A 12,421-nucleotide genomic window follows, 5' to 3' on the forward strand; every position below is an offset into this window, starting at 1 on the left:
GGTTATGGGTTTACAAAAAAGGGTTAATAATCGCTAACCGCTTTCTTATATATATTATAAAAATTAAAAATATATTATATATATTAAAAATTAAAATATATAAAAAATAATAATACTGCTACTCGCGAGAGGATGGGCTGGCTGGCTGGCGTCGTTTTGGTATTTAACAATACCAAAATGACGCCGTTTAGCTCTGCCATTCACTCATTTCGCTGAATCGCTAATCTGTGTTTCACATTTTATTTTTCACTCAACAAGTTCAGCACTACATTGTTCAAAAAAAAAAAAAAAAAAAAACAAGTTCAGCACTACATCCTTGCGCCGTTAGGGACCTAGGGTTTGAAGGTTGAAACTTTCAATTTCATCCACTATCCAATCTCCAGCCGTTCTCTCTCAGTCTCACTGCCTTTCTCCGCCTTTCGTCGCCTTTCGCCTCCTTCGTTCTCCAGCCGTTCTCTCTCACTGCGTCACCGCCTTTGGATTCTCGGTTTCAGGTGAGCATTCTTTTAAAATTTTAATGCTGCTTTCTTTTTTATCAGATGATTTTCTGTTAACCATCGACAGATCTGTGACATATTATGTGCTTGTATACTTGATTTGGCTTGGGGCTTTTATCATTTCAGATCTGATGGTTTTCTTTCATGTTCTGAAATTTCTCTATTGATCTTTTAATGCATGTTCCACCGAATATATTTTCAATGCATGTTTCGATATGTGCTGCTTTTAGTGCTTTATATTTTATCATCGATTTTCTGTTATCTATCGATAGATCTGTGATGATTTTATTGTGGATCGACAGATCTGTGACATAAAGAAGTATGCCCTGTATTCGGGAGATGGCTGTTAGTTTGAAGTATCTGTGCTTCCTAGTACATGTTTGCCTGTTTATGAAGCTAATCCATTTGCTATATCACCTGGATCTTGCTTGCTAAGAGTTACCTTTGTTCATCTAAGACATAAGAAATCTTTAGGTTCACATGTAGACCATAAGGAATTGATGATGAATGTTATATAGCAGCTGAGCATTGTCCTCGTGCGGTTTATATAGATCCTTTGTACTTGGTCCTCGTGTGGTTTATATAGGAGCTGAGCATTGAATGCTGCCATGATGGCTAATTTCCATACCCACTACATCCTTAGAGCATTTGTAGTGAAGTCGTCAAAATTTGCTGAAATTTTGATGAAAAATACTATTTTCCTTAGTTTAGCTACCTAGTTTTTAAAAGCTCTAAATAACAAACTCCCCAAATATTCTCTACTTCAAAGAAATATTATTTTTTATTACAATTAAAATAACCACTTTTCAACCGACCTCCACCGGACCCAACCCGTTCTCCTTCTCCAGACCCTACCCTTGACGCCGACTTCTTGATAACGACCGGCAAGATCTCGACGGGTGGCTCTTCCTCGATGGCCGACTTCTTCTCTACCTTCGTCGACTCGAGAAATTGAAAGATTGGCTGAAGAAGACATCCTCTGCTTCTAGATCCATCGGAACCCTAATCCCTAGCCTCGGATCATCGCACATGTAACACCCGGCCCCACCGTTGTGCCTATCTCCGGACCCAACTGGTTCTCCGGCTTCTCCTCTGGCAGACCCAAGCCAAGATCCATCGGACCCTTGACGACCAACTTCTCCTCTGTCAACCTTGGCTTCCTCGACGACCGGAAAGAGACAAAGGCTGCGTTGGTTCGTTGAACCCGCTGTATGTGTCGGCGGAGGCAGTGTCGACTGTGTTTCTTGGGTGTCTCTGATCTCTGTGATTCTTTGTTTGAATCCAATGCATTTATCAGAATCCATATCAAAAGCCGAGAGAGAGAGAGAGAGAGAGAGAGAGAGAGAGCACACAGTGAAGAAGCTTGATAGAGAGATGTAGAGGCTTGATAGAGAGATGTAGAGGAAAGTGAAGAAAGGCGCGAGTAGAGGGAGGGAGGGAGAGTGCACACAGTGAGGAAGCTTGATAGAGAGATGTAGAGGAAAGTGAAGAAAGGCGCGAGTATGTAAAAAAAAAAAATGGAATAGCATGTACTTGATGGGCGTTAAATATGGAGAAGGGTTCTGACAAGAGTTGTTTTGGTGAAAACGATGGAGAGTTTGATGCATGGGAGAGTTGGAGAAGTTTCACCAAAATTTGGTGAAATGTTTGAAATAACAAGCTCGATGCGAATGCTCTTAGGCAAAGAGGGGATGATGGCTGAGCCAGGTGATATGTGTCAATAAGTTATGTTCTTATTTCTCAATTTGAGGAATTGAAGGGACATTAGTTTTTTGATAAGTAATAATCTGACTTTATTAAAAGCGTCAGGCGCCCCTTAGTACACCGGCAGTATACAAGACAACGCAATGCTTGAAAATAAAAAAACAGCCCTAAAAAAGAGAGAAGGAAACCCACCGAAACCAACCCACAAAATCCCATTCATACAAGGAAGATAAAACACCCCAACCCCAACCAAACCCTCAGAACCCAACACCCAAAAACCCCAACCCCGACCCTCAACCTACCGAACCTGAGCCTTTCCTCTCCTACTCCAAGGACGCACACTCACACCGTCGTAGTTGATGGAGCTCTTCAAATTCTGCAGTTCCCTCCTTCCTTTGTTCTTCTGCCGCTTCCCCATAGTATCCCGATGAAAATCCTCCTCAATGTCATCCAACATAGCCAGGGCTGCATCTTCATACACCGCACCATCGGACTCCCACTCCAATAGCAGATCAGGAGGAATAAACCCCAGGGGGTGGGGAGAGTCACCTATTTCTCCCTGATCCCACACAACAATCTCCCCAGAATTACTAAACCCTACCGGCCACTTCTGAGATTGGATACAACCATTCGGAGTGGGATTCTCACCCTTGACATCTGACTTCGCTGTATCAACGTTCAAGGGGGGAGGATCTTTCGGGAGAAGGAACCCGCGCCGAAGACCCACACCCCCAATCGACTTCGGCAGAATCTGCTCCACAGCCCCGTCCAAAACCTGGGATGTACCCGAACACTGCGACTTCGGCGAGCCCAAGGCAATCACAGCCTCATCAATCAGAGATTTATCCATCTTACTCGTTTTAGCCTTCGATTTCCGCTGATACCTCATGATCGATTTTGTTTCGGACGGGTAAATGAGAGACCCACTGTCCGTCATCACAGGAAGAGACAAACGAATCCTCTCACCCAGAGCAACCGCACCCGAAGATGGGAATTCAAAACCTTTAGTACCCGCCTCCAGACCCCCAAGAGCATCCGGAGTTTCCCCCGTGGTATCACCCTCCCTCAAAGACGCGCCTACCTTGGACCCCCCACCGGTAGCCGAAGAGCCCAACCTCCTACCCAAGGCAGAAACATCCGCAAGCTTCCCTACCTGCCGACGGAGAGACGAAGTTTCTGGCGCACTAAGAGCAACGCCTACGTGGTCACGCCCAGCACCGACAGACGAATCACCAATCTCCCCAAGCTGAAGAACCTCTACGTCCGACCTCACCCCAGCTGACAAAAGCCTCTCAACGGAACTAGCCTCCGACTTCGACGCCTCCGGTGGGGAGGAAAGCAGAGCCAGATCTCGACGACCCGGATTCGCAGCCCTCACTACTGGCTTAGGCACCTTAGCCCCAGCCCGACTCCTGGACCCTATGAAAGCAGACCATCTCTTAAGCTTCCGGCCCGCAGCAAAACCCAACCTACTTTTGGGCCGAACTGAGGATATCAAGCCCAATCTATGAGAAGACCCACCAGCCCACCGCAAAACCTTGGACAGGCGCCCAAGGACCTTCACCATCTGCCTTAACACTCCAGACACGCACGCCGAACAGCAACTGAGACGCTCAACAGCATGGCGGTCCTTACCCGTGGGTTCAGTCGCTACCTTCTCCATGGCGTTGCAACCCACTTGAAGCGGCTTCTTCTCCAAATCGCACCAGCCCGACTTCCACACCTGAGATCTGCAACCCTCGACAGAGGCGGTATCTCCCGAGCGCACCACCTCCGCAAACGATGAAGATCCCACAACCTTTCCAACCCATCCCCCCACCTCCTTCCCCCTAGACTTCTCTACCGGCGGGGAACCACCGAGCCCGCACCCTACCGCAATACCCACCACTTCTAACACCTTGCGCAGCTCAGCGATGAACTTGAGCCAACCCCATCCACCTCGCCCCTCAGGAATGCGAAGGAACCCTCTCTGAACGTCCACCCCATAGACCGCTACCTCCATAAACCTTCCATTAATGTTACCTCCGGTACGGACTATCGTCACCTTCTCCCCCTCCCGAAACGATTTCACAGAATCAGTCTTACCAATTTCCCCCCTCAGCACCTCCATAGTCGAACCCAGCCATTCGATACACTGGTAGTTCAGAAGTACCGCACCGGAATAAAATTTCCGCTTCTCCTCCACCCTAAGAACTGATTCCCCTTCAATAACCGAGAAGACAAACGCTTTTGCCTCCACCAGAAATCGTCTTTCCATCCCTCCTGAAGGGACATTAGTCATGTCTGAATACTGTAGATTAGCACCTGCGTTATAACCGTAATTTGAGATCACCGGATTAGAGAGAGTCTCAAGATTTATTTATTTATTTATTATTATTTTTTTTATGTGGGTTGAAATTGTCTAATCAACCTATGGCAAAATCTCATAATTCAGACTAGTTGAGGCTTTTGAGTTTTGATGGCGACCGAGGTGGATGTTTGAATCCGATCCTCAATCGGTAGTGAGCCTGGATGACAAAGGAATGATGTTGGACCCTAATCGGTACTCGGGCCTTAAGTTGACAAATGCGGCTAATAGATTCTGATTGTTGGTGGGCTTTGCTCGACTAGCTCTTCCAATTGCAATTAGGCTTATTGCAGATAGCCTAACTCCCAACAATTAGCATACATATATTATCTATAAGCTTCAACCATAGCTTCGTAACTACTGACGTACCAAAGTGAAAACAACATTTAAGGATTCCTGTAAGCCAGTTGCTGCGTAAGCTTCTGGAGAGAGCACATAAAAGATACCAACAATTGGAAGTCGACCAAAACGATGAATGTTGGTTGATTTTAAATGTCTGGTGTAGAAAGATAATAGGAAAATATAAAACCCAGTGGTCTAGACCCTTTTTTTTTTTGGGGTGCTGTTAAAATGGTAGAGTATAATGTTACGTGAATAGTAACGTGATAAATTGTTAGGTTATCAAGAAACTTATACTTTAGATTCTATGGGAACGTAAACTTTTGAGATTCTGAAGATATTAGACCTTTTACAAACACAAAGTTTTGGATTCGTAAATCTTTCTTAAAGCCAATTGCGATTTGAATTGGAGTAGGACTCTTACCCCTTGGAGATAAACTCCTACAAAGATAACTGAAACAACAGACTCAATGACTTGGAGATAAATTCTTACTAAAACAAAGATAACTACTATAATACTCATCCTAAAAGAGATAACCACTGCATGCTATATCCCTTATAATTTATTTTCATAACATATAACGAGATAAAACTGCAGTAGTTCATAAGCAATTCTTATTATATAACAAAAAAGGAATAAATTGATGTTCATCAGACAATAATCTACTAAACTAATTTTTTTTTACTTGATTGCCATTAGACAATTTTGAACTTATGAAATTTCCACTCGTTTGGCAGAGAATGGTATTCCCTTTTAACCACTTCCGTCAAGCTGTCCATGAGAGAGAAGGTGTGCCATATATTGCTGCAAACATGGAGGGAAAAAGCGAAAGTCAAAGAACACTATAGTTATGGAGTTACTTGGAAAATGATCCATGAACATTCTCTTTTGATCTTTATGTTTCCTTCAGGCTCATATTTCACTTGGGACCAGTTGCGGTACATGTACAATCTTATGTTCAAGAACTTCATTGCTTAACAAATCAGTTTTCCCCATGCTAGGACGGGAACAAATAAACTCTAAACCCAAAGCTTCTAGTACAGAAGCTAATAGGCGGCAGGTGATTGTACTTGAGATTTAGGTTTGGTGGAAATGGGGAATTGAGTACTAGGAAGACACAAAATTAGCTTATAAAAGGGAATTTGCACCAATATTGCAATCCCGCCTATAAATATGCACTTGAAATCTTTCAGTTAGTCTTCTTTCTAGATCAACTTACTAGGATCATTAGATGATATTCTAGAAGAACACAATTTATCTTTTTAAAAATTTATTTACTCGAGCCAGTCTGGGAAACCTTAGAAACTCTTTTTCAACATCAATCTACCCCCCATTTGACTGTTATAAAAAGAAGATCAATGACTAGGTTAAACTTTATACTTAGCAATTGAAGGTGCAAAACAATTTTCACCAAAACAGGATCATTACAGAAAATGAGGACCATCATACAAGTAAATTACATAACAGAAATTTCAACATTTCATGAATCTAATCTTTAAGCATAATTCTTTTACTTCAATGGTCGAAATATATACAATAGCAACATGTACAAGGGAAAAGGCAATGAATTAGTACATGTAAAAAAGTTACTAAATGTAATTGATCAATTAGCTTTTATTAGCAAACAAAACTGAGTGAAATCATATCATACAGATGCAAAAACTGAGTATACTCAATAAGTAGCATTGCAGGACTTACTGCATGATGTTGGTATGGCGATTTCCCTTGACGTTCAAAGTGTTTTGTCATGATGCAGAAATCGAGTGGACCCCACTCTTCCACTTCGAAACAATTGCCAAGTGCAGCTTTATATAACTAGCAATAAATCAAAAATTCAAATTTCAATCCTAAGTGAAAGACCAATATTATATCAAAAAGAGGCATTAGTCACATCCAAAACTACAAAGTGAAACCCTGAAATCATATTTCTCACAAATCGTAGTTGTGTCGGTCAAGAGCTCAGTTCCAGCAGGGTAAGACGCATAGTATTGGTCAGCTCTAGAATACCCAGCTCTTGTTCTGCAACACCCAAAAACTCAAAACAAAAAAGGTCACAAAATAAAAAGGCCATAAAAACATAAGCTCCAAGACCAAGACATTTTTTTTGTTAGTTTTTAGCATTATACAGGAGCTTGTGAAATGGTACTAGACTTACGTGTTACTCGTGTAAGCATTGTTCACGACTGCAGCAAAGCAGTAGAATCCGGTATAGGACACAATTATTCGAAATTTTTTAATGATTAGAATCTCTTTGAAACTATTGTACACTCTCATCGTTGACGATATACAAAATGTCCCTGAAAGCCAAACTATCCAAGCAGTCATTAGCGAGACATTTAATCAAACACTTCTCGATCATGTGTGAACTGCCATCTTAATCCTACCTGTGTACCTCCTTGAATCCTTTTGTATGAATCTTGGTGTTGGGTGCTGGGATTCAAGGTAGAAGAAGATCAGATTAGAGGGTACAGTAGTTGGGAAAGTTTGGCGACTCATTGTGATGTAATTTGGTGGGTCTTATAAGTACCTTTGGAGCTTTGGAGCTTATCAAAAAAAAAAAAAAGTACCTTTGGAGCTTCCTAGTTGTGATTTCGAAGGTTTCACAATCCACAATTTTCTGTTTGTTTCTTGTTCAAATCTCCCAGCACACATTGGCATCGACGATTAATCTACATGGAAACAAATATGAATGTGAGTACACAATGTCTTCAAGGAAGTAGGGTGCTAAGACTCGAGCAACGAGAGATGAAGAGAGCAGAGAAGGTGATCACTAGTTGGCTAAAGCCGAGACCCAAGTGATTGCTGCCAATGGTGACAGACTATGAGAGTGTCAGATAAAGGCCGAAGGCAAGAGGCACATATAGAGGTCAAGAGAGAAAATTCAAAAACCAAACTGCCCAATGGAACCGTTGGAAAGAGACTAATAAGTATCTCTAGTAGTAAAAGTCATAATTGTAACATCCTGGTTTCATATTGGAAATGGATAAATAACTCACATAGAGTAAATGGTTTATAAGGGATAGATGAATGCTAAGTCTCACATTGCCTAGTTTATAGGTGAAACTGGGCTTCATAAGTGATTATAGGGAAAGCTTCAAATCGACTAGTCTTTTTGGGTAATAGCGCAGATCTGGCTAGCGCTTTTTTCTGAGTCGTTACAATAATAGCCGTTGAAAAAGTACAATTCTTTACTTTAGCTACTGTTTTTTCTATATTCTCTAAAATAGATTCTCTATTCTACTCTGTACTTTCATTTAAATATTATTTTTCACTATTTTTTTATTATTTTTTTCCCCTCATCCTCTGTCGGAAAACCCACAGAATTGCTGGAAATCACAAAAAATATTGTTAAACAGCACAAATCCACCGGAAACTCGCTAGAGACGATCACCCAGCGCCAAAAAACACTACAAAGTCGCCGGAATGTCACGAAACCCACCGGTAATGGCCAAACGTCGCCATTAATGGCCAGAAAACGAAACAAAAGGCTGTCATAGACTCAAAAATCACTGATAATTTCAAGATTTCAATGAAAAACCACCGAGCACCACTGCCTTCCGTTGCTGTCGTTCAGAGAGGGACGGAGACGGAGAGAAAGAAAATATTAAGAAAAAAAGTTTTAACTGATGAGCAGTGAATAGGCACTGTTCAAAAAATGCTAAACTGGCTATTCTGCTGAAGAAAAAATGCCAATAATGGTCAAATTTGACTATTTTGGCTAAAATAGCAAGTTTGTTGGAGATGCTCTCAACTGGTGTAGTAGGTCAATCAATTTATAGGACTTGATCCTTCCTATGAGCAAATCTCGTGATTTTCACCTGGGGGAGCGTGGATAGTTTGGTCAAAGGTAACCCTTTCCAGGTAAGAACACTTAAAATATAATCTTTGTATTTAATTTTTTTTTTCCTATAATTTTAGAGAAAAATACAATTTAGCCCCTGAAACTGTTATCATTTCTTCTGATGGTCCTCCAAACTACCAATGCTTGCACTCTGGCCCCTTAAACTACCAAAACCTTTGAAAAATGCCACTTTTGGCGAAATATCTCCATAATACTCTTGTCACGTGTCATTTTCAGTTAAAAAATAAAAAAATGAACAAAATTCAAAAAATTCAAAAAAAAAAGGAAAATTATTATTATTATTATTTTAAATAAAAACGAAAAAAAAATTAAAAAAATATTGCGACCGACTGGAAGACGTACCGAGTGATCGTCTCTGGCGAGTTTTCGGTGGGTTTGTGGTGTTCAACGGTAGTTTTTGTGATTTCCAGCAGTTCTGTGGGTTTTCCGGCAGAGTAATGAGTTGTACTTTTAAATAAAAGTAGAGAGTAGAATAGAGAATCTGTTAGAGCGAATATAGAAAAAGCGGAAGCTAAAGTAAAGAGTTGTACTTTTTCAATGATTATTATTGTAACGATCTAGGGAAAAACGCTAGTAAAATCTGTGCTATCATTCCAAAAGGACTAGTCGATTTGAAGCTTTTTTTAGAATCACTTATAAAGCCCAGTTTCACTTATTAATTAGGCAATGTGGGACTTAACACTCATCTATCCCTTATAAACCATTTACTCTAGTGAGTTATTTATCTCTTTCCAATATAGGACCAGGATGTTACAATTATGACTTTTATTGTTGGAGATGCTTATTGGTCTCTTTCCAACAGTTCCATTAGGCGGTTTGGTTTCTGAATTTTCTCCCTTGACCTTTGTATGTGCCTCTTGCCTTCGGCCTTTATTCGACACTCTCGTAGTTTGTCACCATTGGCAGCAATCGCTTTAGTCTTGGCTTTAGCCAACTAGTGATCACCTTCTTTACTCTCTTTGTCTCTCATTGCTCGAGTCTTAGCACCCTACATCCTTGAAGACAATGTGTTCTCATATTCGTTTTTGTTTCCATGTAAATTAATTGTCGATGCCAGTGTGTGCTGGGAGATTTGAACAAGAAACGAACAGAAAATTGTGGATTGTGAAACCTTCGAAATCACAACTGGGAAGCTCCAAAGGTACTTATAAAACCCACCAAATTACATTACAGTGAGCCGCCAAACTTCCCCAACTACTGTACCCTTTAATCTGATCTTCTTCTACCTTGAATCCCAACGCCAAGATTTATACAACAGGATTCAAGGAGGTACAGATGTAGGATTAAGATGGCAGTTTACACATGATCGATAAGTGTTAGTGTGTTTGGGTGTTGAATTTTTGAAATCAGAATTGAATTTTTATTTTGTTTGCGAATTTCGAGATTTGACTTTTTAGAAAAAGTTGAATAAAATATGATTTGTTTAGTAAAAGTTGAATAAAATATGATTTATTTTGGAAAAAGTACAATCAAAATCATATTCTGTTTCTAAAATTCATTTGCCAAACACACATTTAAATGTCTCGCTGACGACTGCTTAGACATTTTGGCTTTCAGGGACAATTTGTATATCGTCAACGATGAGAGTGTACAATGGTTTCAAAGAGATTCTGAACATTCAGAAATTTCGGAGAATTGTGTCCTATACAGGATTCTACTGCTTTGTTGCGGTCGTGAGCTATGCTTACACGAGTAACACGTGAGTCTAGTACCATTTCATAGGCTCCTGTATAATGCTAAAAACTAATAAAAAAATGTCTTGGTCTTGGAGCTTATGTTTTTATGGCCGCCTTTATTTTGTGGCCTTTTTTTGTTTTGGATTTTTGGTGTTGCAGGACGAGAGCTGGGTATTCTAGAGCTGACCAATACTATGCGTCTTACCCTGCTGGAACTGAGCTCTTGACCGACACAACTAAGGTTTGTGAGAAATATGATTTCAGGGTTTCACTTTGTAGTTTTGGATGTGACTAATGTTTTTTTTTTTTATATAATATTGGTCTTTTACTTTGGATTGAAATTTGAGTTTTTGATTTGTTGCTAGTTATATAAAGCTGCAATTGGCAATTGTTTCGAAGTGGAAGAGTGGGGTCCACTCGAGTTCTGCATCATGGCAAAACACTTTGAACGTCAAGGGAAATCGCCATACCAATATCATGCAGTAAGTCCTGCAATGCTACTTATTGTGTATACTCAATTTTTGCATTTGTATGATATGATTTTACTCAGTTTTGTTTGTTAATGAAAGCTGATTGATCAATTACATTTAGTAACTTTTTTACATGTACAAATTCATTGCCTTTTCCCTGTACATGTTGCTATTGTATATATTCGGACCATTGAAGTAAAAGAATGATGCTTAAAGATTAGATTCATGAAATCTTGAAATTTTGGTTATGTAATTTACTTGTATGCTGGTCCTCATTTTCTGTAATGATCCTGTTTTGGTGAAAATTGTTTTGCACCTTCAATTGCTAAGTATAAAGTTTAACCTAGTCATTGATCTTCTTTTTATAACAGTCAAATGGGGGGTGAATTGTTGTTAAAAAAGAGTTTCTAAGGTTTTCCAGACTGGCTCGAGTAAATAAATTTTTAAAATGATAAATTGTGGGTTCTTCTAAAATATTATCTGATGATCCTAAAATTCTATTTGGGTAAGTTGGTCTGGAAGGAAAGAGGACTAACTGAAAGATTTCAGGTGCATATTTATAGGCGGGATTGCAATGTTGGTGCGAATTCCCTTTTATAAGCTGATTTTGTGTCTTCCTGGTACTCGATTCCCCATTTCTAGCAAACCTACATCTCAAGTACAATCGCCTGCTGCCTGATAGCTTCTGTACTTGAAGCTTTGGGTTAAAAGTTTATTTGTTCTCGTTCGAGCTAGGGGAAAACTGATTTGTTAAGTAATGAAGTTCTTGAACATTAGGTTGTACATGTATAGTGGTGAATGTTTGACCGCAACTGGCCTCAAGTGAAATATGAGCATGAAGGAAACATAAAGATCAAAAGAGAATGTTCATGGATCCTTTTCTAGGTAACTCCATCACTATAGTGTTCTCTGACTTTCGCTTTTTCCCTCCATGTTTGCAGCAATATATGGCACACCTTCTCTCTCATGGACAGCTTGACGGAAGTGGCTAAAAGGGAATACTATTCTCTGCAAGACGAGTGGAAATGTCACAAGTTCAAAATTCTCTGACGGCAATCAAGTGAAAAAAAATTAGTTTAGTAGATTATTGTCTAATGAACTTCAATTTATCCCTTTTTTGTTATTTTATAAGAATTGCTTATGAATTGCCACAGTTTTATCTCATTATATGTTATGAAAATAAATTATAAGGGATATAGCATGCAGTGGTTATCTTTTTTAGGGTGAGTATTATAATAGTTATCTTTGTTTTGGTAAGAATTCATCTCCAAGTCGTAGAGTCTGTTGTTTCAATTATCTTTGTAGGAGTTTATCTCTAAGAGTAAGAGTCCTACTCCAATTCAAATCGTAATTGGATTTAAGCAGGATTTACGAATCCAAAACTGTGTTTGTAAAAGATCTAAATATCTTCAGAATCTCAAAAGTTTATGTTCCCTTAGAATCTAAAGCATAAGTTTCTTGATAACCTAATAATCTATCATGTTGCGATTCACGTAACATTATACTCTTACCATTTTAGCAGCAC

At 39.7% G+C, this 12,421-nt stretch overlaps 1 protein-coding gene across 5 annotated transcripts; it reads left to right on the plus strand.

The window, feature by feature from the left end:
• Positions 1–241: 241 nt before the first annotated feature.
• Positions 242–12,123, plus strand: LOC133867184 (uncharacterized). Of its 5 annotated transcripts, none has more exons than XM_062303894.1 (6): positions 242–494; positions 9,808–9,891; positions 10,308–10,449; positions 10,586–10,667; positions 10,792–10,908; positions 11,838–12,123. In XM_062303894.1, the coding sequence occupies exons 3-6, from the start codon at positions 10,331–10,333 to the stop codon at positions 11,886–11,888; spliced, it is 369 nt and encodes a 122-aa protein (XP_062159878.1). In that variant the 5' UTR covers positions 242–494; positions 9,808–9,891; positions 10,308–10,330; the 3' UTR covers positions 11,889–12,123. The 5 variants fall into 5 exon arrangements, with proteins under 5 accessions (XP_062159878.1, XP_062159877.1, XP_062159876.1 ...); XM_062303891.1 differs by lacking the exon at positions 9,808–9,891 and adding an exon at positions 5,626–5,826 and having other exon boundaries at positions 247–494; positions 10,292–10,449; XM_062303890.1 differs by lacking the exon at positions 9,808–9,891 and adding an exon at positions 5,626–5,826 and having other exon boundaries at positions 247–494.
• The last annotated feature ends 298 nt before the right edge of the window (positions 12,124–12,421 follow it).

Source organism: Alnus glutinosa, chromosome 4, assembly GCF_958979055.1.
Source record: "Alnus glutinosa chromosome 4, dhAlnGlut1.1, whole genome shotgun sequence".
In the NCBI taxonomy this organism is placed as follows: Eukaryota; Viridiplantae; Streptophyta; class Magnoliopsida; order Fagales; family Betulaceae; genus Alnus; species Alnus glutinosa.

What these genes read in the sequence shown, in the direction of transcription:
- LOC133867184 (XM_062303894.1), top strand. Translation starts at nt 10,331, where the DNA reads ATGAGAGTGTACAATGGTTTCAAAGAGATTCTGAACATTCAGAAATTT. An exon ending in TATGCTTACACGAGTAACAC is followed by an intron (nt 10,450 to 10,585) that starts GTGAGTCTAGTA and finishes TTGGTGTTGCAG; the next exon opens with GACGAGAGCTGGGTATTCTA. An exon ending in CGCCATACCAATATCATGCA is followed by an intron (nt 10,909 to 11,837) that starts GTAAGTCCTGCA and finishes CCATGTTTGCAG; the next exon opens with CAATATATGGCACACCTTCT.